The sequence below is a fragment of the Salmo salar genome, chromosome 17, assembly GCF_965601325.2.
Source record: "Salmo salar chromosome 17, fSalSal1, whole genome shotgun sequence".
Taxonomy (NCBI): domain Eukaryota; kingdom Metazoa; phylum Chordata; class Actinopteri; order Salmoniformes; family Salmonidae; genus Salmo; species Salmo salar.
The window spans coordinates 47,966,827-47,987,517 of NC_138307.1; the positions used below are offsets into that span (position 1 = coordinate 47,966,827).

Consider the following 20,691-nt stretch of genomic DNA (forward strand, 5'->3'; position numbering starts at 1 on the left):
TCCCAGCCTGGACCTGAAGGGGGCCCGGCTAACTGGCTGTTTGTCCCTAACCTATTCCGGTACCGGGTCCTGGAATGGGCTCATTCCTCCAGGCTGACCCTGACGTCTCTGCCTTCATCACCGCATGCGCTGTGTGCTCAAAACAAGACTCCATGGCAAGCTCCTTTCGGCCTCCTGCAGCCACTACCAGGTTCCTCATCGTCCCTGGTCTCATATCTCTGGACTTAGTCACTAGGCTCCCTCCGTCTGATGGCAACACTGTCATTTCATCCCTCTCCCCAAACTACCTTCTGCCAAGGAGACTGCCCAGCTTATGGTGCAGCATGTCTTCCGGATGCATGGACTCCTGGTAGACATGGTCTCCGATCTGGGTTCTCGTCTCAGTTCTGTAAGGCATTCTGCACCCTTATTGGGTCATCAGCCAGTCTGTCATCTGGATTCCATCCCCATACTAACGGTCAGTCGGAGCGAGCCAACCAAGACCTGGAGACCACCTTAAGGTGCCTGGTCTCAACCAACCCCACTACTGGAGCCGTCAACTGGTCTGGGGGGAGTATGCCCGGAACACTCTTCCGAGTGCTGCCACGGGACTCTCCCCTTTCGAGTGCTCCATGGGGTATCAGCCTCTACTCTCTCCTGAACAAGAGCAGGAGGTCAGCGTACCCTCAGCCCAGATGTTTGTCCGCCGCTATCGATGTCACAGGCCTCCCTGTGGCTCAGTTGGTAGAGCATTGTGTTTGCAATGGTGTTTGCAATGCCAGGGTTTTGGGTTCGATTCCCACAGGGGGCCAGTATGGGGGGGGGGGGAAGTATGAATTGAAATGTATGCATTCACTACTGTAAGTCGCTTTGGATAAGAGCGTCTGCTAAATGACTAAAATGTTAAAAAAAAAAAAAATGTAAAAATGATGTACCTGGAGAAGAGCCAGGGCGGCTTTTCTCAAGACCAACTCCAGGTATCGTCGTCAAGTGTCTTTTGCCGGACTCCAGCTCCCCGCTACCGCATTGGGCAGAGGGTATGGCTTTCCACTCGGGATCTGCCCCTTTGGGTAGAGTCCCGCAAACTGTCCCCTCATTTCATTGGTCCTTTTCACTTCTCCGGGGTCCTGAGTTCCACTGCTGTCCGTCTTATTACCCTGTACCCTCTGTATTCACCCAACCTTCCATGTGTCTAGGATTAAGCCTGTGTCTCACAGTCATTTGTCTTCTGTCTCCAGGCCCATCCCTCCCCCCGGGTTATTGGTGGCCAGCCAGCGTATACGGTGAGATGCCTCCTGAAGGTTCGATCACGGGGCAGGGCTTTCCAATACCTGGTTGACTGGGAGGGTTATGGCCCGGAGGAGAGGGGGGGGGGGGTGGTACTGTCATGCCCTGATCTGTTTCACCTGTCCCTGTGATTGTGTCCACCCCCTCCAGGTGTCGCTTATTTTCCCCAGTGTATTTATCCCTGTGTTTCCTGTCTCTCGGTGCCAGTTTGTCTTGTATGTTAGTCAAGTCAACCAGCGTGTTTTTCCCGTTCTCTTTTTGATAGTCTTCCCGGTTCTGACCCCTGCCTGACTGGACCACTTTCCTGCCTGCTCTGACCTTGCTTCTACCTGCCCTTCGTTACTTTTTTGGTCTCTGATCTGGTTTTGACCCTTTTGCCTGTCCACAGCCATTCTCTTGCCTTACCCTATTGGGTTAATAAATATAAGACTCCAACCATCTGCCTCCTGTGTCTGCATCTGGGACTCACCTTGTGTAATGATACCATGTAGAACCATTTACATAGAGGGTTCTACATGGAACTTGCCTAGTTAAATAAAACATTAAATAAACCCAAAAAGGGTTATCATATGGCGACAACCGAAGAACCCTTTTGGGACCCTTTTTTCTAACAGGCTGACTACACCGCTGGCAAAATAAATTTTGAAATCTTTATTATTCAATAATTGCACCCACACTGCTCGAGCACGCCAACGAGTGTCTGCGTTACCAAGGGCTAAAATAGAAGTCAGTTCTATTTGTGACACAGATCGCACTGCAAGTCCTGCCTCTCCCATCTCCTCATTGGTTTATAGAAGCAGATACCCACGTGCCATCATCTCATTGGTTATACCCTCGTGGGTGACTGAAAGACGAACGAGGTCAGTGGCGGTAATGCACCTAATTTATGACAGTTGCCAATCGCAATATAAAGTCAAGAGATGAAAAAGCCTGGAAGGAGGAGAGATGACTCAATGATTCGGTTGACCGTTTTGAGTGGATTAATTGGCGGAGTAGAGGACCTTGTGCATTTCAGGTAAAATAACAACTCAATGTTTATACCCCAGGACAAATTAGCTAGCAACAGCAAGCTAGCTAAATAGGACAAATTAGCTAGCAAGTGCAAGCTAGCTAGCTAAATTGCAATAAATGTTTAATGCTTTTCGACCTGTCCCCAAATTAATAATTGGTTCAGAGTTTGTTTTGATATTTTAACCTGCGTGTCGTGATCACGTTTGGTGTGGGGGGACAAAATACATTTATGCACGATGACGCATGCGCGCAGCTGGTTTGGGTTCCGTGTAAGAGTGCAGGCTACATTTAGGACATCCATCCACATGTCAATTACTCATGTTTCGCTGGTTGTCAAAACACTTAAGCTCATTATTTCTTAAAGATTCTCTTCCAGCTAGGGAGAGAAGTTTTCTCTCTCAGTTGTCTATCACTCTCTCTTTCTTCTCCCCCCTTTTTCTATTTCGCTGTCTTTCAACCCCACCCTCTTCCCTCTCTAAGAACACAGTAATCAGAGTCCATTGACTAGTGTGTTGTGTTAGTATCAGTCCTGTGGTTGGTATCATCAGGAGCTCTAACAGCTCCTCTGCCTCTCTCTCAATCAACCTATAGCCTTGATCACACAGCCGCTGCACATCAAAACAGCACACACAAATGGAGACACACAGAGACGTGGATACACACAGAGAGAGACACACATGTGGATACACGCACGCTAACCACGCTTTCACTCACTTCTCCCAGAATTAGCCCATAGACCCATCAATCTTTCAAAATATATTGAATCCTCTCCTGTCTGGAACTCAGTAATATAAAAGACCTACAATCCAGGGTCAGTGAGTAGCTCAGAGGCTGTCGTTCTCAAATCAAATCCTATTTTATTGGTCACATACCCATGTTTAGCAGATGTTATTGTGGGTGTAGTGAAATGCTTGTGTTTCTAGCTCCAACAGTGCAGTAATATATAACAATTTCACAAAACACGCACATCTAAAGTAAAGGAATGGAATTAAGAATATATAAATATTTGAATGAGCAATGTCAGAGCGGCATATACTAAGATACAGTAGAACATAGAATACAGTATATAGATATGAGGTGAGTAATGTATAGACTAAGATACAGTAGAACATAGAATACAGTACATACAAATGAGTTGAGTAATGCATAGACTAAGATACAGTAGAACATAGAATACAGTATATAGATATGAGATGAGTAATGCATAGACTAAGATACAGTAGAACAGAATACAGTATATAGATATGAGATGAGTAATGCATAGACTAAGATACAGTAAAACATAGAATAGTGTATATAGATATGAGAGGAGTAATGCATAGACTAAGATACAGTAGAACATAGAATACAGTATATAGATATGAGTTGAGTAATGCATAGACTAAGATACAGTAGAACATAGAATACAGTATATAGATATGAGATGAGTAATGCAAAAATATGTAAACATTGTTAAAGTGACTAGTGTTCCATTATTAAAGTGGCCAGTGGTTTCAAGTCTATGTATATAGGGCAGCAGCCTCTAATGTGCTAGTGATGGCTATCTAACAGTCTGATGGCTTTGAGATAGAAGCTGTTTTTCAGTCTCTCGGTCCCAGCTTTGATGCACCTGTACTGACCTCGGCTTTTGGATGATAGCGGGGTGAACAGGCAGTGGCTCAGGTGGTTGTTATCGTTGAGGATCTTTTTGGCCTTCCTGTGACATCGGGTGCTGAAGGTGTCCTGGAGGGCAGGTAGTTTGCCCCCGGTGATGCGTTGGGCAGACCGCATCACCCTCTGGAGAACCCTGCGGTTGCGGGCGGTGCAGTTGCCGTACCAGGCGGTGATACAGCCCGACAGGATACTCTCAATTGCGAATATGTAAAAGTTTGTGATGGTTTTAGGTGCCAAACCAAAAATGTTCAGCCTCCTGAGTCAGACACACACTGTCTGTGTGGGTGGACCATTTCAATTTGTCAGTGATGTGTATTCCGAGGAACTTGAAGCGTTCCACCTTCTCCACTGCGGTCCTGTCGATGTGGATGGGGTGGGGGGCCCCCTCTGCTGTTTCTTGAAGTCCACGATCAGCTCCTTTGTTTTGTTGACGTTGAGTGAGAGGTTATTTTCCTGGCTCCACACTCCCAGGACCCTCACCTCTTCCCTGTAGGCTGTCTTGTCATTGTTGGTAATCAGGCCTACTACTTTTGTCTGCCAACTTGATGATTGAGTTGGAGGTGTGCGTGGCTATGCAGTCATGGGTGAACAGAGAGTACAGGAGAGGTCTGAGCACGCACCCTTGTGGGGCCCCAGTGTTGAGGATTAGCGAAGTGGAGGTGTTGTTTCCTATCTTCACCAACTGGGGGAGGCCCGTCAGGAAGTCCAGGACCCAATTGCACAGGGCGAGGTTCAGACCCAGGGCCTCAAGCTTAATGATGAGCTTGGCGGGTACTATGGTGTTGAATGCTGAGCTATAGTCAATGAACAGCATTCTTACATAGGTATTCCTCTTGTACAGATGGGATAGGGCAGTGTGCAGTGCGATGGCAATTTCATTGTCTGTGGATCTATTGGGGTGGTAAACATATTGAAGTGGGTCTAGGGTGTCAGGTAAGGTAGAGGTGATATGATCCTTGACTAGTCTCGTAAAGCACTTCATGATGACAGAAGTGAGTGCTACGGGGCGATAGTCATTTAGTTCAGTTACCTTTGGTTTCTTGGGTACAGGAACAATGGTGGACATCTTGAAGCATGTGAGGACAGCATACTGGGATAGGGAGAGATTTAATATGTCCATAAACACTTCAGCCAGCTGGTCTGCGCATGCTCTGAGGACATGGCTAGGGATGCCGTCTGGGCCGGCAGCCTTGCAAGGGTTAACACGCTTAAATGTCTTACTCACGTCGGCCACGGAGAAGGAGAACCCACAGTCCTTGGTAGCAGGCCGCGTCGAAGGCACTGTGTTATCCTCAAAGCGGGCGAATAAGGTGTTTAGCTTGTCCGGAAGCAAAACGTTGGTGTCCGCGACGTGGTTGGTTTTCTCTTTGTAGTATATGATTGTTTGTAGACCCTGCCACGTACATCTCGTGTCTGAGCCGTTGAATGGGTCTCCACTTTGTCTCTATATTGATGTTTTGTCTGTTTGATTGCCTTAACAAAGAATAACTGCACTGTTTGTATTGAGTCATATTCCCAGTCACCTTGCCATGGTTAAATGCGGTGGTTCGCGTTTTCAGTTTTGTGCGAATGCTGCCATCTATCCATGGTTTCTGGATAGGGTAGGTTTAAATAGTCACAGTGGGAACAACATCTCCTATACACTTCCTGATAAACTCAGTCACCGTATCAGTGTATTCGTCAATGTTATACTCGGGGGCTACCCGGAACATATCCCAGTCCACGTGATCAAAACAATCTTGAAGTGTGGATTCCGATTGGTAGGACCAGCGTTGAATAGTCCTTAGCACAGGTACTTCCTGTCTGAGTTTCTGCCTACAGGAAGGGAGGAGCAAAGTGAGTCATGATCAGATTTGACGAAGGGAGGGGGAGGTCCTTGTAGGCATCCCGGAAGTTGGAGTAGCAGTAGCCGTCGTAGTATCGACTCGAGGGGGAATAAACACGGCTGTGACTATAACCAGAGAGAATTCTCTTTGGAGGTAAAATGGTCGGCATTTGATTGTGAGGTATTCTAGGTCAGGTGGACAAAAGGACTTGAGTTCCTGTTTGCTATCACAATCACACCATGAGTAGTTTATCATGAAACATACACCCCCACCCTTCTTCTTCTCGGATAGATATTTATTCCTGTCTGCGCAATGAGAGAGCCATGTTTCCGTGAAACAGAGTATGTTACAATCCCTGATGTCTCTCTGGAAGGAAATCCTCGCCCTGAGCTCATCAACTTTATTATCCAGAGACTGAACATTAGCGAGTAATATACTCGGAAGCAGTGGGTGGTGTGCGCGCCTCCTGAGTCGGACTAGAAGTCCACTGAATACCTCTTCTCTGCCGGCGGTGATTTGGATCAGCCTCTGCAATCAGTTCAGTTGCCCTGGGGGGTACGAACAAAGGATCCGATTTGGGAAAGTCGTATTCCTGGTCGTAATGCTGGTAATGCTGGTGAGTTACCGCCGCTCTGATATCCAAAAGTTATTTCCAGATGTTTGTAATAACACCAAAACATTTCTGGGCTAATAACACAAAAAACTAAAATACTACAAAGTTGCCTATGAGCTAGAAGCACGGCTGCCCTACAGTCACACAGAGCTCAATATCACAAAGGAAACAGCTTTGAGAAGCACGGTGCCTCTTCTGTTACTTTAATTACCTGTGTGTCTGACTTGCTGTGTGTGAAGGTCCTTCACCCTATTAGGCTACCAAGGTGTCTAACTAACACTGAGATGAAACACTCTTTTAAAGAGGAAAACATTATCATGTTGACTGGCAATAGGCTTGCTCCCAGCCGTATACGCCAGGTAAAAGAGGTTAATCTATGTAGATATAATCAGTTCAGTAGGCCTGAATAAAAACATGGGGTGAGTTTTCTGGAAGCTTCGTATAGGATTAAGATAAAATAATTTTAGGAAAGATTATCTTGGATGAAAGATTATCTTAGTAGTAATAAGATCACAGGAAATTCATACATGACTGGCATTTCTATCATATTCTACACCAGAGATGATAGCCCAATGCTTTAATATGATAGACTATAACAAAGTGAAACAGATCAGAGAGCAGTGACTGATACAGCAAGTGTTGTTAGTTGTGTTGTTGTTGATGTTGTGTTGCTCTGTCACCCTGTGTCTCTGTAATATATTGTCCTTTCATCCAGAGAGAATTGACTGCTACAGATATGACTATGTTGTGATGTTGTTGTTATTGCCATTGTGTTGCCCTGCCACTTTGTATGTGTCATTGTGATTATTATTGCTCTTTAATCCTGGATGTGTTTGGGTGGTTAGAGTGACACACACTATCATCACATCAGAGGTGATGGAGACAGGGAGCGAAAGAGGGAGAAAGGGATGAGGTTACCATGGAAACAGAGATGTCAGGGAGCAAGGGGGCAAAGGAAGCCCTTGTTTTCCCAGGTGTGAGCCTATCTCCCCAACACCCAACAATGATCAGAGTTACAATTTATTGCCAGGGGGGTACACTCTAGCACTCTGATTGGCTAAGGCTCCCCATTATGGACCAATCCCAGCGTGAGGTACTCAATTACAGGTTAGTGTTTTCTGCAGGACTGTCAGGAAGGGTTAATTACAGAACAAAGGAATGATGCCTGTTTACCTCTCCTCTCCTTTATTTTCCCTCTCTTTTCTTTTCAGGAGTTGGCTTGGTGTCATTGGACTAATAAGAGTTATTACATGTGCTGAAGGCTGGACTGACCTTACTGTATACAATGCCATTTACTTGATAATGCAGTACAAAACTCTCATTCATCTAACCATTGGTTGTCCATGTAGGCTACTTTCAATATATGTGTACATCAGATATTCATGTCAAAAAGTGGATATATGCAGTTTATCATGTATGGTGGTTTCATTGAGTTTGAGTCAGTGCTTAGGTCTATGACCATGCCTTGACCCATATATTTCCATACACTCACACATATACATTCACTTTAGCACTGACCCTCAATGGAGACACAGTGACTACCATAATTAAGCTTCTTTCAGAAAATGTTCATAGAAAAACATAGAAAAATATCTTCAATGTCCTTGGTTTCTCCAGGCGATTTAGTCTAATCTGAGTCGCCTGGCTCTGACAGACTGACTTTTAGTGCTGTTTTGTGATTCTCAGAAGAGGTCAATGTTCTCAGAAGAGGCTAACTGTTTTGTCCCACATCATGGGAGTGTAACACCGAGATTATATAACAGCTGATAAAGCTTTCTCGACTGAGCGCAGAGAGCATAGAGAGAGAGAGAGACAGACAGTGGGCACATGGACCACTGCTCTCCCGGTGTGTGTGTATGCAAGTTTGTTTGTGTGTGCGTGTTCGTTGATGCATTCATTCATTTATGTGTGTCTTTCTCCTGAGCCTCCTGCTCCCCTCTCACCTCCTCCGCAGTCTTTCTCCTCCTCCTCGATGCTGTTCTTGATGCTGTCGTACTCCTCGTCAATGTTCTGATTGCCTCTAATCTGGCTGAGCACGCGCCGGGCCTTCTGGGTAAGGCCTTTCTGGATCAGCCAGCGGGGGCTCTCTGGCAGGAACAGAAACCCCACGAACTGGAGCACCGCAGGGACCACCGACAGACCCAACATATACCTGGAGAAGAGGAGAAGAGGGGGAGAGAGGGGGGCGGTGAGGGGGAGAGAGAGATAGAGAGATGGAGAGAGCAATATATTAGTTGTTTCATCTGTGAGAGTGACTCTCTTGCAAAATGAGGAACCCCATGAACCTGAGTACAGCAGGGACCACTGGCAGGAAGGGGGTAACGAGGGATAGAAAGAATTGAATATATTAGTTGTTTCATCTTTGAGAGGAGAAACTCCATGAACTGCAGCACAGCAGGAACCACCAATAGACCCAACATAAAGTATACCTGGAGAGGGGGAGAAGATAGGGAGAGGGGGGAGACGTGGTGGAGGTGAGGGATGGAAAAAGGGAGGAAGAGAGAGAGAGTGGAGAGACATAGAGATAAATTAGCTGTTCATCTGAGAGGGTGAGAGAGGAGAAACGCCATGAGCTGGAGCATAGCAGGGAACACTGATGGGTTGCCTCCCACAATGTAGCAATGTTCCAGCATTCACATCTGTGGTCTACTTAAGCCTCGTTCACATTACCCATAAACACTCCATTACGTTGCACCGGATGTCATGCACTTCAATGGGAAGGTCCACAACGGAGTGGAATGGCAATGCCCCCTTGCAGTTGAAGGCTCTGTTGCGAGACGGACGCCGCATTCTTTAAAATGTTCCAAACGTTGTCAAAAAACAGGTAGTTACCAAACAACTGAAGATGAAAATGTATTTTCGGTGATGGCTTTATGGGATAGCTAGCAACTTTTAAACAATTACCCATTCCTATAAGTGAGGACTATTTTAAAATGTTAAATAATACACATTGGCTCATAAGCCAATTATATTATGACTGTTGCCCACTTTTAAGTTTATTGTGATGGTAATGACGTTTGTTTTTTATGATAATTATTAAGTCGAAGAAGGTACAACTTCTGCTGTTTCTAGGAAACTTAACAATGGCAGATATGGCATTCATCTTTGTTATTGCTGATGAAGTGGATGCTATCGAAATGCCACTTCTCCTACACGATGCTGAACATGATTAACATGGTCCAAGGAATTATTATCCTGATGAGGTAATTAGATACTAGCCCAAACTCTTTCTCTTTCTCACAATGCTTTGGTTCTGACTTCAAGTTGCAATTGGTGAGGAGCACCTGCAGAAATTCACAAGCCTTGTTTTGTATTTCTGTGATGGTTTTCTCAAAATATAACCAGGTAGGCTACTAGAACATATATACACTGCTAAAAAAAATAAAGGGAACACTTAAACAACACAATGTAACTCCAAGTCAATCACACTTCTGTGAAATCAAACTGTCCACTTAGGAACCAACACTGATTGACAATACATTTCACATGCTGTTGTGCAAATGGAATAGACAACAGGTGGAAATTATAGGCAATTAGCAAGACACCCCCAATAAAGGAGTGGTTCTGCAGGTGGGGACCACAGACCACTTCTCAGTTCCTATGCTTCCTGGCTGATGTTTTGGTCACTTTTGAATGCTGGCGGTGCTTTCACTCTAGTGGTAGCATGAGACGGAGTCTACAACCCACACAAGTGGCTCAGGTAGTGCAGCTCATCCAGGATGGCACATCAATGCGAGCTGTGGCAAGAAGGTTTGCTGTGTCTGTCAGCGTAGTGTCCAGAGCATGGAGGCGCTACCAGGAGACAGGCCAGTACATCAGGAGACGTGGAGGAGGTCGTAGGAGGGCAACAACCCAGCAGCAGGACCGCTACCTCCGCCTTTGTGCAAGGAGGAGCAGGAGGAGCACTGCAAAATGACCTCCAGCGGGCCACAAATGTGCATGTGTCTGCTCAAACGGTCAGAAACAGACTCCATGAGGGTGGTATGAGGGCCCGACATCCACAGGTGGGGGTTGTGCTTACAGCCCAACACCGTGCAGGACGTTTGGCAAATTCGCCACTGGCGCCCTGTGCTCTTCACAGATGAAAGCAGGTTCACACTGAGCACATGTGACAGACGTGACAGTCTGGAGACGCTGTGAAGAACGTTCTGCTGCCTGCAACATCCTCCAGCATGACCGGTTTGGCGGTGGGTCAGTCATGGTGTGGGGTGGCATTTCTTTGGGGGGCTGCACAGCCCTCCATGTGCTCGCCAGAGGTAGCCTGACTGCCATTAGGTACCGAGATGAGATCCTCAGACCCCTTGTGAGACCATATGCTGGTGCGGTTGGCCCTGGGTTCCTCCTAATGCAAGACAATGCTAGACCTCATGTGGCTGGAGTGTGTCAGCAGTTCCTGCAAGAGGAAGGCATTGATGCTATGGACTGGCCCGCCCGTTCTCCAGACCTGAATCCAATTGAGCACATCTGGGACATCATGTCTCGCTCCATCCACCAACGCCACGTTGCACCACAGACTGTCCAGGAGTTGGCGGATGCTTTAGTCCAGGTCTGGGAGGAGATCCCTCAGGAGACCATCCGCCACCTCATCAGGAGCATGCCCAGGCGTTGTAGGGAGGTCATACAGGCACTTGGAGGCCACACACACTACTGAGCCTCATTTTGACTTGTTTTAAGGACATTACATCAAAGTTGGATCAGCCTGTAGTGTGGTTTTCCACTTTAATTTTGAGTGTGACTCCAAATCCAGACCTCCATGGGTTGATAAATTGAATTTCCATTGATTATTTTTGTGTGATTTTGTTGTCAGCACATTCAACTATGTAAAGAAAAAAGTTTTTAATAAGATTATTTCTTTCATTCAGATCTAGGATGTGTTGTTTAAGTGTTCCCTTTATTTTTTTGAGCAGTATATTTTTGCAGCACATGGGATATGCTCTGTTTATCATTACTTCATGCCCTTGTACCTTCCTCATTATTATGTGTATTGTGAAACATGGAATTGTAACAGAATTGATTAAATGAAACTTGCATGTTTACTGAAACTTAAATGAATCTTACTGTATGGTAATTGATTGTGATTCAGCATCACTACAGCCTGGAGTGTAAATTCTTTAATTCTCAGCCTTTATGTTCCTTTTGTCAGTAAGCATGTAAAGAACATAATTTGATTCAATCACATAAAGGACAAAACACTCCCTGTACCGTACTGTACATCAGTTTACATACTGGATAAACAATATGAAAAGGATTAGACGATATGTACATCAGTTCACATAAGTTACTAGGTAAACACTATTTCAAGCAGTCAAATGAACTTGGTATTAACCCCACGACTGGTGTCTGGGATACTTGCTCATTAAGGGCCAGTTTCCCAGAAACAGATTAAGCCTTTAAAATTGCCAGCTAAGAAATCCCCGACAATAACTAATATTAGAGACAAGACAGATAGGCTATAACACGGGACACAACATTACAGTTATATTGTTGCAAGTAGGATATTTCATTTATTTGTGTTAGACATTTGGATCACATGAAGGCATATGGAATTTGATTGTAAGTATGTAAGGATGAAGATGTATTTAACGTCTAAATAGTCATCCACCCAAAACAGTAAACATGCAAGTTTCAAGTTTTATTAGTCGTGTGTACGGGATAAGCATGGTATACATCGTCCAACGAAATGCTTAAAATGTATAAAACAGTAACATGTATTGATAATAACCAATGATCAACCATTTATGACCATGTATTGCCTTTTGCTTCCAAAAAATCAAAATATGGTTGTCTCCCACAATGCTTTCCGGTCGACTGCACTCGAAAGTTCATGACCTATGATCACATGGTTGTTGTAAAGGTCATGCAGTCGACATGTAGTCATAAGTCTGAGAATTTGTATACCCATAAAGCAACACACTTTGAAAGGCAGTGACCAACGTTGGTCAAGGTCTTGACAAAAGCACTCCGCTCGAATGTGCCCATAATCTCTGTGTTACACTCCCACCCTTCATCAAGCGTAAACGTGTAGACCAACAGTGAAATGCTTACATATGGGTCCTTTTCCAACAATGCAAAGGGACCCGTAAGTAAGCATTTCACTGTTAATCTACAGCCGCTGTTGACGAAGCATCTGACAAATAAAATTTGATTTGATTTCTCAGGACCCACATGAAATCATTACCAGGCTAACAACACTGTGAATAATAACCTAACGTAACAACTCTGTTGTGTCATTGAACATTTTTCAAAAGGCTTCACAGGGTTGACTGTCAAATAGAAGTTTGCCACAAAGCAGAGCACATCATTAAAACCAAACTTTCAAGGACTCAGAGTTGGCACAAAAAGCAACTTGTCAAATCAGTAAAAAAAAAGAACAATGCAAGGACACATGCTGACAGCTATGGCTTTTAGAGACATTGAAATAAATACAGCACTTGTGGCAAGTTCAAGGACGCTGTTCTGAATAATGTCCTATAGCAAGACAAATCAATACTCACTTTACAAGGAGCCAGTGACACTCATGTCTAAAAAGTGTGGGAGGCTGTGTTTGAGCCTAGCTGAAGATCATTTTATTAGATGGCAATGTAGCATTTAGATTTACAAAAACAATAAACTGATGTTATCTTTTGAACATATCCCTGCTCTGCACTGAATGTTGAATGTTGCATCAGCTGGAGGCAGGATGAGGATCCACATCTTTGCTGCTGACATTTACACTGATCTGATCTGCTAGTCCAGACTGGACCTGCCATCTGATGTGACACGATTCACAGATGACAGATGGATGAATAATTTTAAAAACTTAATGAAACTAGTTGGCTACATTTCAATGTCTGTACTAGCACACCACTTGGAAGCATTCCCAATACAGTCTGTCTCAGAAATCAACAGTTATCCTAACACCTGATATATCCCACTGAAAACTTGTTACAGACCAGAATATGAAAACCTGAAACTAAACACAAACAAATAGGATGAAGTCTACATCAACAAGGTTAGCAGCACTGTGTCCATGGCCATGATGTATACATGATGCATAAACAACTGAAAGTAGTGGTGTGTTGAAAGTCAGTGCCAGATGTTGGAATGTGACAAGTGCAGTGGGAGGGAGCATTCAAAACATGCAGATTGGTCTTAAAGGCCCAGCGCAGTCAAAAACGTGATTTGTTGTGTTTTGTATACACTGAACTGTGTGCCAGTAGTTCAAACAGACAGCTCGGTGCATTCAACATGTCAATACTTCTCATAAATACAAGGAGTGATGAAGTCAAACGAAAGGAGAGATTGACATGCATATTATTAATATTAGCTCTCTGTGTATCGTGCTGCCCTCTCTGTGTATCGTGCTGCCCTGTTCTGAACCAATTGCAATTTTGCTAAGTACTTTTTTGTGGCACCTGACCACCCGACTCAACAGTAGTCAAGGTGCGACAAAACTAGGGCCTGTAGGACCTGCCTTTGTCACACTCGTCGTTTTGAACAGACCAAGGCGCAGCGTGTATAGTGCTCATCTTCCTTTATTTTAAGAGAACACTTAAACAAAATACCCAAACGACAAAACAGTTCCGTCAGGCACAATAACTAAATGGAAAATAACCACCCACAAAACCCAAAGGAAAACAGGCTGCCTAAGTATGGCTTCCAATCAGAGACAACGAAAGACACCTGCCTCTGATTGGAAACCATACTCGGCCAAACCTGGAAAACGAAACATAGAAAATGAAAACTAGAACACATTCCCCTAGACACAAACAAACCCCAAAACACACAAAACAACCCCCCTGCCACGCCCTGACCATTCTACTATGGCAAATGACCCTTTTCACTGGTCAGGACGTGACAGCCTTGTCGATAGTGTTGTTAAGAAGGCAGAGCAACGCTTTATTATGGACATACCTCTCCCCATTTTAGCAACTGGGTGGGATTAAAAACAAACAAAAGACATCTATTGTAAAATATACTGTGTCTGTAAAATGTAAACTCAGCAAAAAAAGAAATGTCCTCTCACTGTCAACTGGGTTTATTTTCAGCAAACGTAATGTGTGTAAATATTTGTATGAACATAAGATTCAACAACTGAGACATAAACTGAACAAGTTCCACAGACATGCGACTAACAGAAATGGAATAATGTGTCCCTGAACAAAGGGGGGTCAAAATCAAAAGTAACAGTCAGTATCTGGTGTGGTCACCAGCTGCATTAAGTACTGCAGTGCATCTCCTCCTCATGGACTGCACCAGATTTGACAGTTCTTGCTGTGAGATGTTACCCCACTCTTCCACCAAGGCACCTGCAAGTTCCCGGACATTTCTGGGGGGAATGGCCCTAGCCCTTACCCTCCGATCCAACAGGTCCCAGACGTGCTCAATGGGATTGAGATCCGGGCTCTTCTTAATGACCGTTCCAGAGATGCATGTTCATTAATTGTTCATGCATGGGAAACAGTGTTAAACCCTTTACAATGAAGATCTGTGAAGTTAATTGGATTTTTACGAATTATCTTTGAAAGACAGCATCCTGAAAAAGGAACATTTCTTTTTTTGCTGAGTTTATATAGCATGTATAAGCTGGAAGTAAAAGCCTAAGAGTTGTTGTCCATTAGTTTACTCTAATTAGGAGACGATGGTAAGGTTAGGGGAAAATAATAAAGGAATATATATACAGTTGAAGTCAGAAGTTTACATACACGTAGCCAAATACATTTAAACTCAGTTTTTCTAAATTCCTGACATTTAATCTGTGTAAATATTCCCTGTTTTAGGTAAGTTAGGATAACTACTTTATTTTAAGAATGTGAAATGTCAGAATAATAGTAGAGAGAATTATTTATTTCAGTTTTAATTTCTTTCATCACATTCCCAGTGGGTCAGAAGTTTACATACACTCAATTAGTATTTGGTAGCATTGCCTTTAAATTGTTTAACATGGGTCAAACGTTTTGGGTAGCCTTCCACAAGCTTCCCACTGTCACGTCTTTCGTAGGTATTGGACCAAGGCGCAGCGGGTTGAGTGCTCATAGTTACTTTATTGAACACGAAAACAAGAAACCAAGAAAACGTACGAACGAACAGGATGCAGGCTAAACACAAATCTATGCAACTACAACTACCCACAATACCCCATACAAAACAACACCTTTACATAGGACCAATCAGAGGCAACGAGCAACAGCTGCCTCCAATTGAAGGTCAAATCAAAAAACTGAACATAGACGTAAACAACCTAGAACTAACATAGAATACACTAACCTAGAACCTGAACCTAAAACCCCGGTACACTCTAAACCAACACCCCTCCCCAAAACACATAGCCCCCCCCAAAAAAAACACTCTAAACAAATACCCCTTCTACATAAACACATAATATAACAAACCCCTAAATACCCCCTGCCACGTCCTGACCAAACTACAATAACAAATAAGCCCTTTACTGGTCAGGACGTGACACCCACAATAAGTTGGGTGAATTTTGGCCCATTCCTCCTGTCAGAGCTGGTGTAACTGAGTCAGGTTTGTAGGCCTCCTTGCCCACACATGCTTTTTCAGTTCTGCCCACAAATGTTCTATAGGGTTGAGGTCAGGGCTTTGTGATGGTCACTCCAATACCTTGACTTTGTTGTCCTTAAGCCATTTTGCCACAACTTTGGAAGTATGCTTGGGGTCATTGTCCATTTGGAAGACCCATTTACAACCAGGCTTTAACTTCCTGACTGATGTCTTGAGATGTTGCTTCAATATATCCACATATTTTCCCCTCCTCATGATGCCATCTATTTTGTGAAGTGCACCAGTCCCTCCTGCAGCAAAGCACCCACACAACATGATGCTGCCACCAATGTCCTTCACGGTTTGGATGGTGTTCTTCGGCTTGCAAGCGTCCCCCTTTTTCCTCCAAACATAACAATGGTCATTATGGCCAAACAGTTCTATTTTTGTTTCATCAGACCAGAGGACATTTCTCCAAAAAGTATGATCTTTGTCCCCATGTGCAGTTGCAACCTGTAGTCTGTTTTTTTTATGGCAGTTTTGGACCGGTGCTTCTTCCATGCTGAGCGGTCTTTCAGGTTATGTCGATATGGGACTCATTTTACTGTGGATATAGATACTTTTGCACCCGTTTCCTCCAGCATCTTCACAAGGTCCTTTGATGTTGTTCTGGTATTGATTTGCACTTTTCGCACCAAAGTACATTCATCTCTAAGAGACAGAACGCGTCTCCTTCCTGAGCGGTATGACGGCTGCGTGGTCCCATGGTGTTTATACTTGCGTACTATTGTTTGTACAGATGAACGTGGTACCTTCAGGCATTTGGAAATTGCTCCCAAGGATGAACCAGACTTGTGGAGGTCTACAATTTTTTTCTGAGGTGTTCGCTGATTTCTTTTGATTTTCCCATGATGTCAAGCAAAGAGACACTGAGTTTGAAGGTAGGCCTTGAAATACATCCACAGGTATACCTCCAATTGACTCAAATGATGTCAATTAGCCTATCAGGAGCTTCTAAAGCCATGACATCATTTTCTGGAATTTTCCAAGCTGTTTAAAGGCACAGTCAACTTAGTGTATGTAAACTTCTGACCCACTGGAATTGTGATACAGTGAATTATAAATGAAATAATCTGTCTGTAAACAATTGTTGGAAAAATTACTTGTGTCATGCACAAAGTAGATGTCCTAACTGACTTACCAAAACTATAGTTTGCCAACAAGACATTTGTGGAGTGGTTGAAAAACGAGTTTTAATGACTCCAACCTAAGTGTATGTAAACTTCCGACTTCAACTGTATACAGTGTATTTTTATTTACCCAAAAATATATGGGAGATTGAAAATGATGCAGACAATTATATTGATGGAATCTACAATCTATGTGCACTATTAAAGCTGATCTACCCCCTAAAAGAACGAAAAAAATAAAATGGAGATAAATGATGCTCCATGTAAAATCGTTGAGATATTCAAAGATGAGGCATGTAGAGCAATTGTCTCACCTCCATCCATTGTGGCGTAGGTAGCTGAAGGCCCCATCTATGATGCTGGCAGTGAACTGGCCTCCCGTGATGAACAGTGTGTTTATTGTCACCAGCTGGCCTCTCAGGTGGGGGGGAGACGTCTCAGCTATGTACACTGGCACCGTCATGGACGCAATACCTACTCATGTGGGATGGGGCAGAGGAATAGGGAAGACACGATGAGGAGTGTAGAACCGGACAGTGTAGGGTGAAGATGCCCCTAGACGCTAATCTCGGATCAGTTTAGCATTGGGGGAGGGGAAGCTCATACTAGATCTGCACCTAGGGGAAACTTCACCCCAGAGCATACAGTACAGTCAAAGTTTATGGATAAGTGCAAATTCAGCTTTTATGATCAGTTCAGTTCACTGGTTTACCTAATTCAATAACAATGGTATAGAGTCTGAGTTAGGCATGAAACCACATATCCTCTCCACAATCAAATGGAATCTGAGTGTCCTCAGCCACATCTCTCATCTAGAGAACCTGACCAATCAAAACACTCAACCACAGAGCTGCTGCACCAATCACACACTAGCCATTAGGGCACTAAAGAGCCCTCATCATTGTGCACAACATCAGTCATGTCTGACAGACTGAACAACATCAACCACAACATCAGTCCTCTCTGAAACCAGATCTACAACATATATCTTAAGTGCATCCACTACATCAGAGATACTGTAGCCTATACAGCATGTAAGTCAGTGTTGTTGTCAGCTGCTGCAGCCACAGACCATGCCAAAATGACTACATATTTACACTGACTGCTGGAACAAACATGTGTTTGCCCGGATTCATCAGAAAAGGGCCGTGACATCACCGCTCTGCTCTGCGCCACACCGATAAGCGACTATTAATAGCACTCAGAGTGCACTGCTTCCTGTCTCTCCTCCAGTTGCCCGGCAGACGACGTAGCTACCTGTTACCATGGGAACCGCTTGCTTCGCCATGCAACCTTGCCGTTATACGACACCGGCTGGGGTTAATCAATATCTCGGAGACACGAGACGTTTTAATGGCATTTTATTCTTCTTCTTTTTTTTACCCAGGAGTGAGGGATGGAGGGATGGGTCTGACTGTTAAAGGGGCCCTAGGGGCCCTAGGGTTCTAGTGGCCCTAGGGTTGTCATTCATACGGTACACACCTGGGGTGACCAACCCTAGAGGTGTGGTTGATTGAGTTGCCAACTACACTTGTAGAGTTACTAGGTGTGCAGATTTTTGCTCCAGCCCTGCAGTAGCCTAACACACCTGATTCAGCTGATCATGGTCCAGACTCAGAGTGAGGTCCTTGATTAGTTTACTATTTCAGTCAGGTGTGTTAATGCAGGGCTGGAGCAAAAGCATGCATACCCAGTCGCTCCAGTGGGTAACACCGCCAAGTAAATAACTAGCTGAGCATGCTTCAACATTGATAAAGGGTTCAACTCTGTTTGCTCTTCTGTCAAAGGCTGCTCCTCTACATATCACATTTTACATGTTAGTCATTTTATTTTCATCATACACATGCAGAGAGCAGAACAAATAACTGAACCAAACACTTGGTTGTGAATGGAATTAAGAGTATTGGAGAGTTTATTATGTTGGAAAGTTTTTAATGTGGATTAAAATAAAGGAGAGAGAGATGCTGAGAGAGAGAGATAGGCAGAAAGAGACAGACAGACAGCTAGAGAGAGAGTGAATGTTTTTGGGATGTTATCCTAATGTTAGATAAAACCCTAATGCAGGACATACACTACACAATTTGGGCACAAATTCAGCACGTTTTTGCCATCCTAGACAAATGTTCATGATCGAGGTGAAATCCTATGAACTTGGTATAGGATCAGTACGTCGGGACACGCCTAGTTTGAGAGGGTCAAGGATGCACAGATGATGGCTGTTCCATTTTCCAGACCCCTGTTGGATGTCCCGATAATTTTCTGACATCAGAAATGTTGGTTGTGCACCTTGCAGTATGAGAAGTGCTATGACGCGATTGGGCAGGGACCACTGCCAAAAGCCAATGAGCACTCAGCATGTGAGACCAAAACAATAATGGTGAAGTGGACAGCAACAACAACACACCATGTGGACCGAGGTGACGGAAGACAGATTGGTGGAGCTGTGGACAGAGCACAACTGTCTTTTCAATATTACCTCTGAGTCCTACCGTGACAGAAACCAAGAAGATCATTTCATATCATCATTTAAAGTCAATATTCTGAGATCCCGTCTCTTTTTTTATGTTTCTGCACATACTAACGTGCACAGTTTGCGTGTTGGCATTTTTTTTCTTACAACAACTGAGAAATGCAGTGCAAGATCAATTAGTGAATCACCGTGTAATGTGAGCACCACCGTCCTGTGGTTGAGGATGGACGGAATGAAAGATTTGGGACAAGGAAATCTGGAAATGTGAGCACATCCAAGTTGTTAAGATTTTAGAAGTTGTGTAGTGTATGCCCAGAATAACTAGAACTTCATGTAAATCTTAGCTAATGTTCTAGGAATGTTCCCGGTTTGCAGTGCGGATTCTGAGAGAGTGGTAGAGCCCTAGCCCTCCTTTCCTCCCCATCACTCCCTCCTGCTCTTGTTATCAGCGACAGTCTTTGGTCAGTCCTTCTGGTCTCCCCAGGCCTCTACTCAGTTCTCAGACACATGTGGAGTCCACCAGCACCAAGACTCTCACAGCCACGGCCACAGTCACAGCCATCCATTATAATGACCTCTCCTTTCAGGACCAAGGACAGCGGCACACACTATCCTGAACGAACTAGCATCATGTGTCAAAGGCTTTCTATTTATAGCAAGTAGTCACCATGTCGAAGTCATGGAAGTCACAATGTGGGTTTCAATGGAGGACTAGCAGCACTTTCTATAATACAAAAAGTGCATGGTACTGCAGTAGGGGTCATAGATTTTCAGGATCAGTATTTTATTTAACCTTTATTTTATCAAGGAGTCATACTGAGACCAAGGTCTCTTTTACAGATGAGGCCTGAATTACATACATTACAGAAAATACACACATCAAAATATCAATACAAAATGCAAGCAGAAAGAAAACGCGGTAATAATATACAAACACATTCATCAGTAATAAGGTCCTCAATCAGCTTTCTGAATTCACCTAGAGGCACCAGAACATCACATTCATCAGTAATAAGGTCCTCAATCAGCTTTCTGAATTCACCTAGAGGCACCAAAACATCACATTCATCAGTAATAAGGTCCTCAATCAGCTGTCTGAATTCACCTAGAGGCACCAGAACATCACATTCATCAGTAACAAGGTCCTCAATCAGCTTTCTGAATTCACCTAGAGGCACC

The 20,691-nt window shown here is 44.0% G+C and overlaps 1 protein-coding gene across 1 annotated transcript in view; it reads right to left on the reverse strand.

The window, feature by feature from the left end:
- LOC106575984 (proton myo-inositol cotransporter) overlaps positions 1–20,691 on the reverse strand; it is a 76,537-nt gene that overhangs the window by 48,006 nt on the left and 7,840 nt on the right. Inside the window, exons 2-3 of the mRNA XM_014152761.3 lie at positions 17,357–17,516; positions 8,313–8,521 (exon numbers count right to left, since the gene is read on the reverse strand). Coding sequence (XP_014008236.3) covers positions 8,313–8,521; positions 17,357–17,516 — 369 coding nt within the window. The remainder of the gene's footprint in view (positions 1–8,312; positions 8,522–17,356; positions 17,517–20,691) is intronic.